This window comes from Diadema setosum, chromosome 22, assembly GCF_964275005.1.
Source record: "Diadema setosum chromosome 22, eeDiaSeto1, whole genome shotgun sequence".
NCBI lineage: Eukaryota > Metazoa > Echinodermata > Echinoidea > Diadematoida > Diadematidae > Diadema > Diadema setosum.
In genome coordinates this window covers 30,104,667-30,125,360 of record NC_092706.1, presented here as the reverse complement: position 1 = coordinate 30,125,360, position 20,694 = coordinate 30,104,667, and the positions used below count along the sequence as shown (strand labels likewise).

The following is a 20,694-nucleotide window of genomic DNA, read 5'->3' as shown; positions in this document are numbered from 1 at the left end:
TTTGTGAATATATACAGAAATCAGTTGAAAATACACGTTTATGAACATTTTTTTCCCCACATTACGACACCAAACGAATGTCAAACATAATTGTGTCCTGACTTGTTATGCAGGATAGCTTTTATTCTGCAAGTTAAATAAGAGCAAACTATTTGACCTTTCTTGGACATTATGTCAAAGAAATGTGCTCTTCCCAATATAAATGCAAAATTATCACAAATTTGTCAATTAATCTAATGATGAAAACGTTGCAGTGACGTCACAGTTCACATGACTGACGTCACGTTTCAAGTCGGCCGGGTCAAGTGTTTGAAGATGCACAGCCGACGTGATGCTAAGAAACGTTCAGAGGGATGTAACTTTCTGAATTTTGCTCTGATTTTTCTTCGACTTTCACAGACTAATTTTTCTTCTGTAAAAAATGAAGAAGCAAAAAAGAAACAAACAAACACGGAAACAAAAACAAAATAACACCAGGGGTCCTGTGAGTGCAACGTTTCTTCCTCACATAATGACATTTGGGGTCCAGGTGTAAACGAAATATTTGACTCGTGATTACCAGTTTTCCCTTCTGACATACCTTGGATAAAATACCTTGGATGTGGGCGTAAAGTTAGACTTAACTTATTTGCCCCTCGGTGTCGTCATTACATGACATTAATAACTTTTTGTTAGGCACTGTGCAGTATCACATGGACAAAGAAATATCCCGTCGGGGTTGTATACATTTGTTCTTGTCTTGACTCCAGAACCTCTCTAAATTAGACTTGAAACTATTCACGGATGGGCTGTCAACTACAAATGATGGCAACTTATTCCACTCACTAATAACTCTTTGAGAGAAAGAGCACTGTCTCACTTTGGACTTTACATGTTTCTTCAGTATCTTAAATTTATGACCACGCGTCCTTCCTCCAACTGAGAACTCAAAAAAATTTGAGAACTTCATATCATCAATCTCATTCACGATCTTAAAAATCTGTATCATATCGGCTCTATGCCGTCTATATATGCCAATGAAGGCAATTTCAAGTGTTTAAGTCTTGCTTCATAACTCAAAGGTCTGAGTGGACGTATCATTCTGGTAGCTCGACGCTGTACATTCTCTACTTTTACAACATTCTTCTTCCAATGAGGATGCCACACTGATGAACAATATTCGAATGTTCTTGTATTACGTAATGAAGGAACGGAGGCCGAACTTATAATGAGGATATGGAAACCACGATGACAATTGCATGTATATTGTTATCACGTTTCTCACTGGCAGCAGGATACAAAAAACAAAGAAGTGTAAAGACTTTGGACCTCCAAAATCATCTTGTTGTAAGAAGACGTTGTTGTATCCGATCTCTATGTAAAGAGGTTCCACTGTATTTCTTAGATGTAAAGACATAGATACCATGCTGTTACATGGATGCGTACAAGCAAAACTACGATGCTTCACGAACAAGCTTGATCAAGGCAGAGCGTTGATTCACAATACATTACATTATTGACTGTTAAATGACTCTTTGACAATTCGTCGCCCTACCAAGCTGCCAAAATTAGCTAACAAGGTGCAAACATTAAAGTTCTTTCTTAACGAAATGAACTGATAAAGAATGCAAGAAGTCTCCATCACATTTATAAAGACAACTCAAGAGTCGTGTGAACCACTTCCTTCCATATCAATGTCCTCGGTGAAGTCTTCTTCGATCATACCTACAGGGATTCCAGGAAGTGGGACTGAAAAGATGGAAAAGCCTTTCTTTTTCTTTGTCTTTGGGGGCTGAGGTTTCGGAGGAGCCTGGTCTTGTATTTTTGTCTCGACGCTTCTCCGACGCGACTTCTCATTGTTTGTGTTCGACTTGAAGTTCGGCCTAAGGAAAGCTGCGATGCTACTTCGTCTCGACTTCGGCTGTGAGCGTGGTGACAGGACCGTATGATTGTCGTTTTCCTCTGCGAAGACCGAGTCGACCACGGAGGAAGTTGGACTCGACGAGCGTTTTCGAGACAGATTAGGAGACGGTGGAGGAGGGGACGGGGAGATTTTTGATGGGGTAACAGACATCGAGTGTGAGGGAGTTGTTGACCTCGTGTGCCGCAGTCTGCTCGACTGCAGAAGACGAATTGTCGGGACCCCTGGAGGCTTCGGAGAGTGACTTCTTTCTGGCTCTGGAACCTGACTTATCGCCATACTCGCCGCGCTTTCTTGTCGCTTGATGAAGTTCACGCTGTTTCTTCGTTTGCTAGCATCCTGTACGAGTTCTGTCATGGTTTTGGTTTTCCCGCTGCCTGGTCGTCGAGGTTGACGGTGCACCTCCGCACTGTGTTGTCTTTCAAAACCATGCCGAGTTTCACCACCGTGATCTTCATCGGACGAGTCGTGTACGCCGAGCCCATGCTCTGCTGTAATACTAAACATTCGTGGTCGATGGGCGAACTGGCTACTTCGTCGTCGCCTCCGTAAAGAGAGTTTCGTGTTTTCTCCGTCGGGACGCAGTGAGTCGTGTACCTTTGTCTCTGAGGTTGGCGTACCGCGATCGTCCTCCTCCATCTTTTCCTCTTCCTCATCATGATCGTCGAGCTCCGTCTTGAGAAGCTGATTGATTCTCTTCTTCAACTTGAAGATGATTTCGGCGTCCCTGTCGTGCAGGTCGTGGAGCTGCTTCTCGAAGTACTCGATCTCCTGCTTTAGACGGTCGTCGTAGTACTTGTGGATCTTGTCTGCCAGTTGGTTCAACTTGGCTCTGAAGAAGTTCTCCTGTTCACCCAGCTGTGATTTGAATTCCAGCTGACGCTGTGGAGAGTGTTTCGAAGAAGGCAATGAAAGCGCATTATCACTATTATCGATTCACGTGTAGAACACTACATTAGTCCTGCTACTTGTCCTATTAAGATTGATCTGACCACTTTTTTACATACATCGATTGTAGTCTTCTGACTTGATAAGAAACTTTCTTTCACAGCAACATTATTGTAACAATGGCGAAAAATGCAAAATGCAAGGACAAGGTATCAAACCCAGACACCAGAAAAAACATGATAAGAAAAATAACAAAGTAAATGTAGACCTCACCCATTTATACTAATTTTTACTATAACTGTCTGTCTACCGAGATAAGTGACGTCATTATCTGGATTCTCTTTATCCACTCACTTTCTCCTCATGTTTTCGCAGCACGTTGATACAATCTGTGTGGCTCTGCTCCACGGCGAAGTCAATGGCTGTTTTCCCCATCTGTAAGTTACATGAGAAAAAAGAAATGTCGTACTTTGTTGCATTCTTATGATATATTGGTATTGCCCCCCCCCCTAAAAAAGCAAATGAAATATAATTCTAATGTTGATTTACTTGTTGGAGTCACGTAGGTCCAACTTAACAAGTACATACGTATAATTTTCCTACCGCAAATGTGATATACAGAATTCTGTGTAATAGCAAGTCATCTTTCACTATCCTGAAAATAAAGACGGGTAGGTTGAAAGAAGCGAATCGTTGATACCTGTATTGGCCACCCAGATCGTTAGAACACAGACATTATAATTTCACAATATTTAGTGAGTTTTCCCACTAGATGTAAATAAATAAACTTTAGCAGACAAAATGTATCAAAATTAGAAGGATATCGTGATGAAAATACATATGCCTTAATTTAGTTGACTTTTTGATTGCAGAATGTTTTGACTGTTTAAATCAACGTGTGAAATCAGCAGTCTGTAGAATCAAAGGATGGCAATAACGCTAGAAATATTTTAGAATCCATTACTGCAATTTCACTTGAGTCAAATTTCCCACTTTTGCTTCGACTGTATATTCATTCCGCAACTATTTTGATAAGCAATCGTCTTTTTGTCCCCGCCGAACGAGTTCGAGCAGGGGACTATGAAATGGGCTCCGTACGTGTGTGTGTCCGTCCGTCCGTCCGTCCGTCCGTGCGTCCGTCCGTGTGTGCGTCCGTGTGTGATTAAAATGTTCAATTTGCTACTTCTCTGTCATTTATGAGCCAATTTTGATTCTGTTTGCTTTATATGATAGCACTACATGGGAGCTTTAAAACTTGCACACAGAATTTCAGTTGTGACCTTTGACCTTGACCTTTGACCTATATTGTACATTTTGCTACAAAATGCTACTCCTTCGCCATTTCTAAGCCGATTTCGATTCCGTTTGGTTTATATGATGGCACTAGTTGAGGGCTTCAAAACTTCTACACAGAATTTTGACCTTTGACTTCTTTGACCTTTGACCTTGATTTTTGACCTATATTGTGCATTTTGCTACAAAATGCTACTCCTTCGCCATTTCTAACCCGATTTCGATTCCGTTTGCTTTATGTGATGGCACTAGGTGAGGGCTTCAAAACTTCTACACAGAATTTTGACCTTTGACTTCTTTGACCTTTGACCTTGATTTTTGACCTATATTGTACATTGGCTACAAAATGCTACTCCTTCGCCATTTCTAATCCAATTTCGATTCCATTTGCTTTATGTGATGGCACTAGGTGAGGGCTTCAAAACTTCTACACAGAATTTTGACCTTTGACTTCTTTGACCTTTGACCTTGATTTTTACCTATATTGCACATTTTGTTACAAAATGCTACTTCCGGCGGGGACATATATTACGCACCGCGTAATTTCTACTTTTCCTTGTTCCCTTTCAAATAAATCCCATCAGCGATATTTAACAATAATTATAGTAATCAAACTTAATGTGAAATTATCTTTTACCAAAAAATCGACTGGATTATGTAACCCAATTTGCGTTAAAATACTATCAGCTTTGTTCCCGTATGACAACATTGCTACACTTGAATGAAGACATTTTGTTCTGCGTCAGACTTTTCATGAAGTCGAACTTAATTTAAGATTGGCTAGAAATTATGGTATGCCACTGGTTTCCCTGTTCAATTTCGTTATCCTAATTACCACCCACTTCAAATCATCATTAATGTTTACAGAATAATTCCAGAGTTATTCACTTTATCTTGTATTATCAATGGCTACATGAAAAAAGTCTCAAAAATCTTCATTTTCATTAGAAAGTTGAACAACATTGAAGACACACACAGCATATCATAATTTTTAGTCAATCTTAGAATTGAAATTCGACTTAAAATCTTCGTGAAACACCCCCTTGTACAGCCATTGTGTAATAACACAATGAGGCAGAGTGCGTGATAGATGCATTGTCCACTGTGTAATCGTAAGGTTAACTAGAGCCAACACCGTTATCTCTTATTTGCTTGTCGTTGATGACCCAATACATGCGATAGGAGGGTCAATATTTTGTTTGATGAGCGATTGGTATCTACCGGTATACCTCTACAGTGCGTCCACCATGGACGTGTAGAGTCTTTGTAAGATCGCTCTTTGAAATGATCCAACTTAGCATTCTTAGCGTATTACCGTTTGCTTGCTGTTTGTTGCCTTTTTAACTTCTTCATTCTCTTATTTTCCTACACGTGACACATCATCATAGGTAAGATAGGTTTTAGTAGGTTTTTCTACTACATAGAATAATTTATCTAATGGTAAAATTATTAGTTATAGTATGATTATAACCACCGAATTGAATATACATACATATAGTGTGCATCGCACGTGATTCGTTGCAAGACATTAGACTACTCAAGGTTTAAGTCCCCGGTAATGGTTATTTGCAACACTGCTAAATCCAATGATAACATTCTTCTGGTCCAAGGATGAATTGTCCCTGGTCACAATTACAGATCCTCATCTCAATGTGACTTTAAGCTTAAAAAAAAAAAAAAAAACGTTTGCTTTGTCCAGGTAACCGGATGAGATAGCAAAACAAAACAAAATGGTAGAATATACTGTTTTTAGAATTCACTTGATGGTTCAATTCTGTCGAATTAGTTGGATAAATGATTCTGTATAAGCACGTGCTATAAGCTGGCAGAGGTAATGCCTCAAGTATCAACAGGAAAAGACTTTGCTTCATGCGGTATTCTGTACATTTTTAACTTTTTTTTTTTTGCGGAAGTACAATTTCCTGCGGAAGTACAATTTCTTGGACATCATGAATGCAAACAATGTTGTTAATTGAAAACAAGATGTCCCTTCAACGTCGAAAGTAGTATTCTATAAAAACATGCGTCATGCCAGTGCTCTGATCGTAGTCCCATTTACTCACATCATTCTGTCTGTTTTTTCACTTTTAGCACGGATGGGGGATGGGGAGATTGGGAAAATTTCGCCTAAAACATTAACTCCGTGTCACGCGGTCAGGAGTAATGAAATAGTCGGTAGGCGCTTTTTTGAAACGGTCAAAGCAAATACAAAAGGTATCGAAAGAGGTGACAGATTGTATCACAAAACTTTTCAAATTGCCGTCAAGAAAATTTTACAAAATATTTATAGTGTACGTTGTAATTGATTACCCTCGTTTTAATAGTGCTTGACATTTTGACTGTAAAGCTGTAAGTTTTTAAAGAAACGTGATACCTGCTTACAACTTGGTCAGAGGGTAGGGACACTGTAAGCCCAATGTCATAAAACTTTCAAAGGCGTTAGTACTTTAATTTAGTTTCATTCCTGACATTAAAAACGTTTAGTGATGATTGTTTGATTCTAAGATAAATATACTTGGATCTGCTATCTCCCTTTGTCGTCAAATTAGTACACAGTATACGCATGTCAAGTACTCTTAATTGCAAACTGGTTGGATTCATGGATAAACCGTCTCTCTATATGTAGCGCAAATCTGCATGTGATGGCGAATTTTCATCCTGATGATGGGGGGGGGGTGGTTTAACGTTTACTTAAGTAAGGTACTCGACAAAAATGACACTCACGCTCAGCGAGGATAGGCAATTAAGGGATTGTTTGGAATATAATGATGTTATAAACACCTGATCTTCTTGGTAATTGTAAAAAAATCCACTTTCTCTTGATCAACTGATACAATGTATTTGCAATTTGCATGTAGTATGGGGGATGGGATATGACACAATTCAACACGCACGGAAATCTATATTCAAGCAGGTCCACGGCACTAGTCCGACAATCGAATTCTATTCAAGTACGCAACTAATTAGATTTAGGTCCACTCCCTGACACCTGATAAATTTTGGATGAATTTGAACTGTAATGACAGATTTCCAGCTAGCTAGAAGACTAAAAGTACAGTCACGTGACTTTACCTTGCTCTTCCTCGTCATGTCTCCTCCCAGGGTCAGGAGGTCATCAAGGACTTCCGGTTGATCAGTCCAAGCTGCAATGTGAAGTGCGTTCACTCCTATTGTCTAAGGAAGAATAATATCATATTGTTACAATCTATAAAAAAAAGAATGAAATTAATTATTATCTCTGTTGTTATCGTTATTACTGTTACTATACTGCTGCCACTACTAAATCACCTGTCTTATCAGTAATGTAATCAGTATCATTATCCTTACATACTGTTTTGCAGGGTGTACACTGTATGATTTTGTATAATTATGTCTTTGTATTGTTATCGTCTTTGTTAGCTCCCTCCGTACGTACATAATTTCTCTACATCTTATTTAAGTACATTTTATTGTTAAACAAGGCGTAAACTTACTTGGGAGGAGCCTTTGCGACGCCTCAACTCGTAAATTAAGACACGCATCAAGACATCGCTGTCTATTGAGTGTTATCACGTACATCGTATCGGTATATGAAAACTCACCGGAAGAAGTTTGTTGGTATCGCAGCCCGCGCCAACGAGAACTCGCGTGACGTCATTATGACCGTTACCTGCTGCGCACAGGAGTGGGGTGTAACCCTCCTAATACGGCAATTAAACAGAAAAACGAAAACTTTTGGATTACTCGGCATATCTAAAATACAGGACAATTGCGTTGCTGCATTAACATTCCAAGACATTTGGCCAGTAGAATTGTGGTATCATCTTTTTTATCATAACAAATTCTATAATTCTATGATTTGCTGAAACACATCGTTGCATCTATAGTGATATATGTACTTCGAACAAGATTCCGTAATGGATCAAGTAATATGAATAGGAACTATACATACACCACGCACCTCATCATCACTGAACTACACTTAAGTAGATCTGGATGAAAACTTGACTTCTTTACCTACGTAGAAAATCATGGCTCATATGACTTGTGGATGCGAGATTTTAATTAATTTTGTGTGCCAAGAATCACCTGTGTTTGTGACGTCATATCTGCGCCAATGGCCAGTAAGACATGGACTGTCCGTACATAGCCTGCAAGACACGCCTCGTGGAGGGGTGTGAGACCTCGCTGTAAAACAAGGGAGAAAGACCATTGGTTTTGATATAACATCCGATGCACATCAATGTAATTCAACTCCATCTTAATCTTCATTTATATTGTGAAGAAAGCATCTGACAAGTTGGTGATGAAAGTATCCCACCAAGAATTGTAGCTTGTTATACAGCGATTCTTTGAACAATTATCTGTTAGTATCTCTTATTATAATTATTATGTAAACGCTGGTGGAAGGCGCATTTCCACATTCGCATTGTGGATAATAAGAACAATCAATCAATCAATCAATCAATCAATCAATCAATCAATCAATCAATCAATCAATCAATCAATGTGGTGATTCGCTATTGAAAAAGACTGTTTCCCTCTCGAACCCCCCCCCTTCTTTCTTCATGGTAAACCCTTTCTTATTCCGAAAACATGCGTTCCCTCAAGCAAAACGTGTATAACTCACTATGGTCACGGAGCACCAAAACGTATGGACGAAGAAGTGCAGCCTTCTTTTCATAAAAAGGGTAAAACGAGAAGACGAAAAAGCGATTGTTGAAATTCGCGAAGGGAACCAGAAGGTCTTAAAAACGACTAATCAAAACTCAACTAGCCTAAGATCCTCGTTCAGGACAAGAAGGTGATAAGAGCGGCCTGATGAAATTTGTCAAGGCGGTACGGCGCCTATTTGTCCTCAACAAGGCGCCGCGAAGAATGAAGTTTAACATGTTGCCTTCTTGCTGTACGTGTAAGCTTGCTAGTCCCAAGTCCTAACAATTCTGAGACATTCGTGAATTTTCGAGCAAGTTTGGTGAGTAATAACACATGACTAGCTCTGAATCAATTGAGTCCCATTTCCCACATGTCAGCCCCATCTGCGATCGTCACCCTTGTGAAGGTGGGTGATCAAAAATCGTCTGAAAAAGGTCCTACATATTGATGACTGAAACCCATTTACGTGAGAAAATAAAAAAGCAAAAAGGCAACTGATTACAAACTATCACCATCTTTTCAGAAGCCCAATATTTAGGTTAGAAAAGCGATTTGCAGCAATTGCTACTTACATAGCACACATTACGCCGGATTGTATTTTGCATTTTGCCTATAAATTAGGCATAGAATTTGATGGTTTTTTTTTTGTTTTGTTTTGTTTTGTTTTATTAATATTTTTTTTTATTTATTTATTTATTTTTTTTTTGTATTGGAGGCTGTCATTTAAATCACACAAGCAGACAATTCCGGTTACTGGAAGTAATGAAAAAGAGAAGGAGTGAGTTTTGTAGTGCGTTCTACTCACCTTGCTCTTTGCATTAGCATGCCACATGAGACCGCGAGCTACCCCGGCCATGATGATCGGCACACAGCCACTCTGGGCGGCCCAGTGTAGGACGGTGCGATCGTCCTGTGTGAGGAAATGGTAATGACATTTTATATCAGAAGTGGTAGACGTAGTAGCGGGTACTTACGAAAATAAAGATGATAATGTTAGCTATGATGGCAACATCAACAAAAGTGATGATGATAATAAAAGTAATGATGAATAATAACAGTGATAATCACTCTGATAATAGAAGTAGGCCTCTTATATTCCTCCTGTTGATTTGACAAGTCAGTACAGCCTGCACTCTTATTTCAAAAAGTTCTTAATTGATTTCCCGTAAATTACCCTGTCGATCATTTGCTGAAAAGTAAAACTCAAGAGCTTGTTTTGCGGGTACCGATGTCCTTATACCTATATTCGTTTCTTCATGATATGTATATTGTGTAAAGTTCATTCTGTCTACAAGGGATTTTCACAATATTGTTACATGTACTATTGTTTAATCTGTATAGATGTATGTTACGTATGTAATTTGTGAAGAAAATGGTAAATGAATTGTATTTATTTTCCGTCATCAAAAAGATATACAAACACAGATATATTACATAAAATAGACCTTCAAAGAAGGTAAAACACGCAGCGCTGTTACGATAACAACAACGCTGCGTGTTTAATTTACAGAGTCGCTTACATGAGAATTAAACAAACAGTGCAATTACATGAGGAGAAAATAAAACAATTCATAGAAATATTTCCGTTGAGCATTATATACACCTATATGCTTCGATGATAGATAATGTACAAAAAAAATATATTTATATAGGCATTTACGTATATTCAACAGAGAAAGAAACTGAATGAGGAATATTAATCTACATGTTACATAAACAATAATAACATTAATTCAGAAATAATTACTTTAGAATGAGTGCGTGAATGCAACGAATGAATAAACACACATACATACACACACACACACAGACACACACACAAACACGCACATGACGAAATGAATGCGATTCACAGTGTCATGTGGCCAGAGAGTACTAGCAGTGAGATGGCGATGACTATATTTTTGTGTTAATAAACGTTGACATAGGAGCTATTTATTGTTCTTATCACCTTAGAGCAATGGTCAACGTGCCTTATCATATAATAATCAATATCAGGGAAATAATTGTGTAACTATTCTATCACGAGCATCTTCGTCAAATATCAAACCATAACACAACCCAATAACTAAGCAATTTCGTTCAATAATTTACATAGCTCTTTCCTAATTGATGTCAAGCTGTAGTAACCTCATTCAATTTATTCTTACGTTTATTTTCTGAACGACGTCAGTTACTGTTTTCTTCATAGTTTAGTACTTTTTCTTTCAGACAAGACCAACTTTCTTTCTGTAAGACAAAATGACGTCATGAGGGAATATATTTAATTGCACAAATGCCTTCGAAACAAAGTAATTATCAAAGAACTACTATAGCCAATTTCATGATATTAAACTCTGACAAGTCTAAGCTCAGAGTAAAGTCACGCAACCAAGCAAATTTGTACTGCTGTGGAAGTAACAAGGTCGTACTACATTCGGAAGATTACATCGACTTGAAGGAGAAACAGAACAAAAACCTAATGACACATCGCTGTTTATCTCTTGGCACCTCGCTGCATTATTTTGTTAACATAGATCAATGTTTGATTTGGGTTTTAAGTTTGGTGACATTTACTTGATAAGGTCTGTCTCTAAGGAGATAGGACGCGCATCGTCTAGTCTCATTTCAAGCTGTATGCCAAACAAGTCTTTTTATCTTCAGTCCCACTTGACTCTTTTTCTCTTTTTCCTTCTTAGGGGACACAATCCTGATTCGATGTCTGAATTATCTCTCTGAATGTTATTAATATTCTTTCCTATCTGCATTTGTTAAATAAACATGAATAAGCCAGTTCGTAATTAGCTCATGGGCACGTTGGTACAAATGACCTTTCTTTTTTCTCAGTTGGTAAAGGTGCGATCACACATCGCCGGTTTAGATGGCGGTTCATGGCGGTTCTCAAACCGCCGTGAACCGTGTCCCAATGATGGCGGAAAGCACTTTGACTACGTTCTCAACACGTTTTGAACACGGAGCAAACGCGGATTGACGCGGTAGTAACACGTATCGTCCCGGAAGGTGGAGGAGTCCATACCAAGCCCATGTAGTTGGATGCAATCAGAGCCCTTTCACTTGTCCTCAATGGGTTTCAACAAGGAGCGTTTTGCTTTATTAGGTATATAAACACAATTTGAGTGATGCAACAAGCAATTATCTTCAAGTTTCAACGTGACTTTTCTCTTTCTCTTTTAATTTTTAAAATATCCGTATTAACTGTCATTAAAAAGACATACATATCAAAGCAGAATCCAAAATAGTTTCCAAAGTTTCCTAATCATTTGTAGGTTTATTTATCAAGTGATGTACAAGTACTTGCTTGTTTCAACATCTCTCTTTTTTTAATTCTTTCTTAATCAAGTTTTCACATAATTATTTCGCGTGTTGAATTTAAGATCTTGTTGCTTGTTTATCCATGTTTTCACAAAATTGCTCCTTCTTATCTTTCACAGCTTCTTGTGAAATATGAGCCTAGGAGAGTTCCTAAATTGTAAGGGGAATCTTTATGTGATACCCTCGATCCATTACGACAAACTAATATGGCAAACGTGGTTTATGCCGCCCCAGAACTGTGGACAGCATCCCAAGTGATAGAACATGCAAGTTCCATCAATAAGTCAAAAATGTTTTTAAATACTTAACTGTTAAAATAGTAACATAGTGATTGTAGATGATGATTTATGCAGCATGTTACTGTTTCTGAAATTACCTTTGCCTGTTTATTTTTTTGTTCCCCCTCTAAAGCGCATAGAGACCTTGCCAAAGGTATTATGCGCTATATAAGAACGGTAATGATGATAATATAATAATAATATCTTTAATAACAGTCAATAAAAAGACATATTATGTACATTATACATTATCAAAGAAGCATATATAGTATTATGTGTATAGTTTCCTCTTTACTTACAGGTTCATGTAACATAATAATGGTGTTTTTTTTCAAGTTTCAACATTGCTTTTCCCTCTACTCTCTTAAGTTTCAACATATCTGTATCAACATGCAGTCTTACAAAAATGGCATACATAATCACGAAAGCAGAACCCAACATATTTACATAAGTCTTCTGTGTGTAACACGTTGCTGGCCATCTTAAAAGCTGTTAAGTTTTGACTGAACTTACCTTTTAATGTAAATGATGTACTATTCAACATACCTAACAACTTTTTGAACATTAAACTTTATTTGTTACTGTATAAGTGTTAAAGAAGTAAGGAAACTGTAGCATTCAATATATTTGCCCGATCTTGCATTATGGGTTCATCTTTGCGTTTATCTCCATTTTTTATTGCTCCGCCACGAAGTGTCGCCGGAGCCATTATTCTCTTTTAAGTTCATTGTTTCTTTTCGCTTGAAAATTATGGCGGTGTTAACACGGTATTATCACGGATCTTGCGGTGCAAAGACGGAGGATGCCGTTCTTAACACGATGAACGGCGATGTGAACACGGTCCATTTCAAACCGCCTAGACCGCCACGAAAAATTAAACATGTTTAATTTTTCTGGCGGTTCCCCGCGGTTCCCGGCGGTTCTCGGGGTTCATGGCGGATGGGTGACGGATGACCACGGTTTGTGTACGGTGTAAACACGGTCTTTGGCGGAGCACGGCGATTTGCTGAACCGCCATGAACCGCCATCTAAACCGGCGATGTGTGATTGCACCTTTAGGCACTTCAATCGTTTTCAAAGAGACATTATGGGTACCGGTAGAGCCCCTTTTACACTTTCACGGATTGCTACACGGATGACCACGGATCGTCGTCCGTGGTGTTCCGGCATGCAAAATATCAATTTTCATCTCATTGACGGTGTGAACACGATCCCAACTGGGTGTCTACACGGACAAGTACGGAGGCTACACGGACAAGTACGGTGCGTACACGGACAGACAAGGGATGTACGCGGACCACAGCGGAAACGGTACGGAGGCAACAAGGATATCAAGGAAGAGCACGGATGCAACTGGGTCCCTTCGAGGTCATTACACAGATATCCCTAAAATGTTGACAGATGACATTTGCTTTTGCTTTTGATACTTTATCATTCTCGGGCGACATGCCTCCAGAGCTAAATATAACAAGCACACCAGAAATCTGCAGCAGCGTACATACTTCTCTGCTTGTCGACACCATTAAGGCATATCTCTTTGTTTCAAACTCTCATTTTTCTGGAAAATCAAGACATAAATAAAGCAAAACAAAACAAATCAAAACACACACAAAGAAGAAAAAACAGCAAGGAGGTATGTGTGGGTCACTTAAGCTTCTCCGGCGACCACTAAACGAACAGTATGAGGAGTTGATGGCTGTACTGATGGGGGAAGATGTGAGCAAATTTCACGGACTTTATGAGCTTGTATTGGCAAAATACACAAATATTTCATCCCGGATGGCGCCGATGCTAATACGGACGTCCCGATGTCTTCACGGATTGTCCTAGAATGAGTACGGAGGCAACACGGAGTAGCCGATGCCTACGAGGAAGGAATACGAAGGCAGCACGGAGTAGACGTTGCCAACAAGGAAGAGTTTGTATTGATTTTCATCCGTGATGTCCGGGATGAAAAATTAAGCAAGCTTAATCTTTTCCGCGGACATACCGGATGATCAAGGATAATGCCGGGTGACTTCACGGAGTCAATACGGTCATGCCGGAAACAGTACGAATGATCCCGGATCGACGATCCGTGGTCATCCGTGATGCGATCCGTGAAAGTGTAAAAGGGGCTTAAGCTTGCCCGACGTAATAATTCATGGATTCGTGTTCAAACAATGAATGAACTTGCGTAGACCAGGTGACCAGAATGGTCCGTCAATCAACCGTCGGGGAAGCATCCATTTCATTGTTTTGCATTGAATGCATTAAAAAACTGTTTTATTCTTATTGTCAAATACCAGGTTTGCTGTCAGGTGGATGTACTGGAAAGCAACATTTACAAGGATGCATGAATAATCATTGTATGACAGATGCTTATCTCAGTGAATTGAAAAACCAACTTGCCTCTTGGTACAAATGACCTTTTTCTGTTCATGCGCAAAGTGGAACTACGAACTACTGGCTTATTATGACAAACGTGTTGTCTATGTTAATATATGCTGGAAACGCTTACAACCCAAGCCTCATGCCCATCATTTCCATACTATACATTAATCATTTAAACGTATAAACTCGGGTATTTGCAAAAAGAGTGAAACAGTTTAGAATGGAAATCTGCTCATCAGTTTTTGCTTTACACTTTATCTTGCTTCCTGTATCCATTCTAAACTGTTTCACTCTTGAACCGTTTCGAAAAGTAGTAGTTTGCGTTAAATCGCTAGCTCACTGACATCATAATCTATATGACTACTTTATACACACCTTTTCTTGTGATTTCATTCGAGTTCCTACTGATCATTAATTTTGCTCATCAGTTTTTGCTTTACACTTTATCTTGCTTCCTGTATCCAAGCAACGTAAATTTCCTCAACTTCATCGGATGTCTTTTCTACGATTTGCAAGGTTGACGTTAGGAACACATGTACTTCAAGATCATGATACACGTGACATATTGAAGAGAACAGACCGACTGTGACGAAGAATTTGGTAGCCATTATAATACATCGCATTTTGAGATTGAAACGATTCGTTGAGGATTCGATTCCCAGCAACGAGCGGCTCTAACACTCGGTCATTAAACCCAGAACAAACAAGGCATTGTTGGATTGAATGACAAACACGGTTTCGATATCAACTAATTGAAATCCGTGGCATTGGAAGTATGGAAGTTTGTAATTGCTCACACTTTAATCATGATTGCATGAATTCACCGCCACGGAAAAGACGCGGCAACTCGCTGATATAACGACACAAAAAATGGTACCTACTATCTATAGTGTGTGAGACAACACTTTTTGATTACAGGGTATTTGGACGCAGGAAAGAACAAATTAAATAGAAATTTTGCTAAATCTCAATTCTTTTAATGATTCATTCATATTCCGTGATTGCAACCTTCAAGTCATCTCATTGATAGCAAAGAAAATAGCAATGACAGCGGAATAGTGACGTCATCCTGTTCCTGTATGTTGTCGGGCAAAAAAGTGAATAATTTCTACTTCAGAATGGTATTGTAGCTAATGGTTGACATGAGCGGATTGGTAAACACGTGTACAAGCAGTCATAGAAGTGTATTTTCAGGTCGGTCGGCCAAAATAAAGCTCAATAAGTCATAAATGACTATACAGTTTATTTCTTAAATAGAAAAAGCGAAAAGTAAGGGGAAAGAGGAGGAAGGGGAAAATAAAAATCAGAAAAAAAAACCCAGAAGGATTGGAAAGAAAAAAAAAAGCCATTAAGGAGATGACAGAAAATGAGGAAAAGCGGAAGAGCAAAAGAATATGAATATAAAATTGTTATGTTTATTCTTGGTGATGGGGAGGGGTCATCCTACAGACCGACACCCACGAGTCATACAGCCCACGAGTTAGACATTGAAAACAGGTCCATCAGCCATACAACTCACGAGTCATACAGCCCATGAGTCCGACACTAGGCAAATAAAGCCCATGAGTTCGACTCTAGGTATACAGCCCACGAGTTTGACAGATACAACACGGGGCTTGATGTGTCGACCTCGTAGGCCTTGTTAGTTTAGTGTCGAGCTAATGGGCTGTGTGACTCGTGAGCTGTATAACTCATGGGCTGTATGACTTGTGAGTTGTATGACTCGTGGGCTGAATGACTCGTGAATGCTGGTCTCGTGACGTGCACCCAATGGGGATACATGCAATATGGAAATTCCACTTTGAAATTAAAATTCCCAAGCTCCGTTGGTTCTACCAAACATTTCAACTGACCTCGTCTTTCTGTAGGACGTCGTGCCCGTCTTCCATGAGCTTCTTAAAGGAGGCGACGTCGGCATTCTTGGCAGCTTGGAGAAGCGGTGGGAGCTCATCATCAAGATCGTCCAGGGGTAGCTCTTCCCCGGATGACATTTTCCTGACAGTTTGCTTTGTAAATATCCGTTGTCTACACGTATCAGATTACTTACTGCGTCCTGAAATATATTATGGAGAGAATAAAAGAGAGGGCTATAACGATAATAATTCAAATCTATATGACATGATCATTTTCCCAGGGTAGCTTCATTAATGTCACTCTGCTCTCTCAGAGGGCCCTGTCATTGTCATGATTGTTATGGGTGATGTTAGTTACTCCGCAGGTTCGTTAATCCGAAAATGAAATAAGGTTTGTTATTCCGAAAGTTCGTAAATCCGAAAATAAAAAAAAAGAAAGAGTTCGTTATTTCGAAGGTTCGTTATACATTCGTTATAAAGATGCGCTATACTAGTGAATCTTCGGAATCACGAACCTTATTTCGTGTTTGCAGTAATGAACCTTCAGAATAACGAACCTTATTTTACTTTTGGAGTGATGAATTGTAACCGATTGTTATTATCCAAGCCAAGTACGTATTTACGAGCCTGGGTCAAGAGGGATGTTGTTGGCGAAATATCTTATCCAAGGATGAACACATCAGACAGGATTTGAACCCATGACCTTCTGTTTCAAATCCAGATCCTCATCCACTACACCAAGGTGCTCCCAGATAGAAAGAGGAAAAGGAGAAAAACGGGGAGGAGGGCAAGAAAGAAAGAAGTGCAGAATTTACAGCGGAATTCAATGACTGCATTGATGCTTTATCATTGTCTCCTATATGAGTATTACGTTTCAGAAAACAATGTTTTAAGATTTGTACACATGAAGCTACACACGGGAGTTGCTCCTAGCTCCTGAAAGATGGACTGGTAGAAATGATACGAAATTGATCAGAAATTCGAATGGGAGAATCCGCTGTACTGCTCATTGAAGCTCTATTTCTCCAGTCTTCCCGACAAATTTTAGGCATTTCGAGGTTTTATTTTCAAGTAAAGCATTATTTCACTCAGTCTGCTCTTATTAATCAATGGCATTATTATGATTTTGTTTATAGTTATTATTATCATTATTATTATTATTATTATCATTATCATTATCAAAACTAATGGTTCTTGGGTCGAGTTGTCTTACTGCAACTGATTGTAAATGACCCTTCATCGACGTAGATACCAAACACCGATCATTCAGTGTTTTAGCTATGATGTCATAGGCATTTATACAGCCATGCTCAGGGTGGGATTCGAACCCACGACCTCCTGGTTGATAGACTACAGAGTTCCGCCCGATACTTGTATGCTTCTGATCCTTCATAGCAGCAGGCACACTGCGTATTTATTCAAATCAAAGATTCTTGCATCGAGATTTGTTTTTATTGTTTTTGTTTTTGTTTGCAACAATTGACAAATTGCCCTTCATCAACGTAAATATAAACATTGATCATTGATTTGTTATTCCTATATAATTGTATGAATTACAGATTCTACCCATCTCTGTGAGATATACCTCTCCTTTTGATTGGATAAGTGACATCGAATAGCTGTATCTAAATCAAATAATATTCCACAATACTAAATCGTGGAAGAGATTGTATCTTCACGTCTTGTTTTAGGGAAGCGACAATTTCACAATCATGATATCTGTTTGTTTGCTCGTTTGTTTGTTTGTTTGCTTGGGGTCAGTTTACCCTGCACATAAGTAAACAGTGATATTTCTATTATGACATTAAGTTATTTTTCCGACAACATCGGTCTCATAATAACTGTAATGTGATAATGACTCTGCCGGTTAAACTCAATCACTGAAATAATAAGCCAAAATGGTTACTGCATATCATTAAATATTATCTTGAACTCACATACCTAGCTAAATAGGCAATAATGGAAAATACAAGTAAAAGTCAACATACATACCAATAGCACTGGTAGTCACTAAATCCAATGTGATGTACGAGTTTTTCGTACAGAGCTTTCCTGTATATGTGCTGGTTAGGACATCAAGTCCGATGCTGATGAGGGGTGGAATCTCACTAACTTATACCCTCCGTTCGTTCACCATACGATAAAGACAGAGTATGCCGCTGAACGCGATTTTACAGCCCTTTGAATTAAACAAACCGGGGCAAAAGTTTATCGTTTTCTGTTGTGCGGTCCTCAACTCGACAATCGTTATCATACACCCTCCCTTCGATTTGGTTCTTGTTTCAGGTAGACTGTTAACAGTTTACCATCACACCAAACACTCCCTTTGCCTAAGTGGTATCTAATGAAGACTGTATGGGTTAGCCTCAATCCAGACAACAATAAAAACTGAAAAGAAACAATCAACATCCAGAATTGGAGATGACTGGCAATAAGTAATGATGATTTACCACTCTATAACATCAACACTATGTACCATAGGCTTGTATAGATTGCACAATAAGTAATCGTTTTACGAAGTATCCATGAGTTCTGACGCTTGATAAAAGACTATACTACGATAATAAGTACCTTGGAGGCCTATACTTGAAGCTTTGCTGGACTTTAGACTTGATGCGAGATGATAGGATACTGTGGGGAGTGTTCCTTGAAACAAAGATGAAGCATTGCTACAATCTCGTAAGAAACACACAACTACATTATTTGACAGTAGAAATGCCCATTTGTGAAGTCATAATCACTCAAAATGGATAGAGCATCGACCGTATAGCACATTGTCGTGACAAAGGGAATACTAAACCCTAAAAGTACACTGTGAAAACAAAACTTATCATTCCAATGAGACTTGAACTGACTGCATGTATTCTAATACATGCAGTTTAATACATATTGATGAAACAGCAACAATAATGGAAACCACCACGAAAAGATTTTACATTTCAGAGCATTATAGTAGCTCGATCTTCATTTTGAATATCGTCTGTTCATATTTATGAAAGCTTATAGAGCAAATTGGTATTGATTCTAAAAGGTTTACGAACGCGTGAATGGCCATTTTACGTTCCTATGCCCCCAAATTCTACATCAGCCGTCACTAATAATGTAGTGAAGTGTAGATGCATATCTTACAGATGGTGCGTTTATGTCTCGAGTTCGAGTCTTCGAGACACCATTGTTTGTGGAGAATCAGTTTTAAATGGGCATTGGCTCAATGTATAGCATTAAAGTTATTATGAATTCTATCCAATGGTCCGTGTGCATAAAATCTCAGCTTTAGCTGTACGATCACTGTCATGACTGTGTATAAATATGACATATAAATGAGACACTCTGCAACAGGCAACTGCAAAATATACGTACAATGATTGTTGGAAATTGCAAGAGTCCGCGACTGCACTTTTATACTCCTTCATTAAACACATTAAACTGTAGCTAATATGACATTAACTTTGAACACGTATTGATTTGATTTGAATTTATTTTCCGTTAAAAAGTCACATTACATATAATCATTGCATAAACAAGATATTACATGAAATGAACGGAAGGATAGCCCTACTCAGCTATGTTTGTCATAACACAGCTGGTTCCAGAGGGGTCCTAGAAATTAACAATGTTGTGATACACAAAATGATAATTACATGAATTACATGATAATAAAGAAAATCGATAAATCTTAAATCAAACCCAAAAATTAAGATTAAGATAAGAACAAAATGGAAACATACCTTTGACACCTACCAGATGAATCAAATAAATTGCAGCCCCAATTATCCCATCGTTATGACTCACCCTCCCCCCCCCCCCGCCCAAAATATCCATGATACCTTATATATATATATATATATACTTATACCCGGTCTCTGTCACAAAGTACAAAATGATACCTTTTAAATGATATATTGGTCACTACATATAAAGGTATATTTTTGAAGTTATGGTCAGAAGAAGCAAAACTTTTCTTATTATTCTCTTTATTTTTCTTGACCTTTAATCGCAGATATCTCCATTTGACAAATATGGACTTATCGGTTTTTGCAAAACAAGCTCTTCATATATAGACAATAATCAATTAAAGCCACTTTGATATATATTGATCAATTTCTTTAAGAAATAAATTGTATGAAGTTAAAAATTTAGCGTCACGTGGTAAATCATTAAA

The 20,694-nt window shown here is 38.5% G+C and overlaps 1 protein-coding gene across 1 annotated transcript; it reads right to left on the bottom strand.

The window, feature by feature from the left end:
* Positions 1–1,639: 1,639 nt before the first annotated feature.
* Positions 1,640–16,670, bottom strand: LOC140245297 (uncharacterized). Its single transcript, XM_072324882.1, has 7 exons — positions 16,533–16,670; positions 9,522–9,626; positions 8,150–8,248; positions 7,663–7,761; positions 7,154–7,255; positions 3,143–3,223; positions 1,640–2,782 (listed from the first exon to the last, which is right to left on the bottom strand). The coding sequence occupies exons 1-7, from the start codon at positions 16,668–16,670 to the stop codon at positions 1,640–1,642; spliced, it is 1,767 nt and encodes a 588-aa protein (XP_072180983.1).
* Between the last annotated feature and the right edge of the window lie 4,024 nt (positions 16,671–20,694).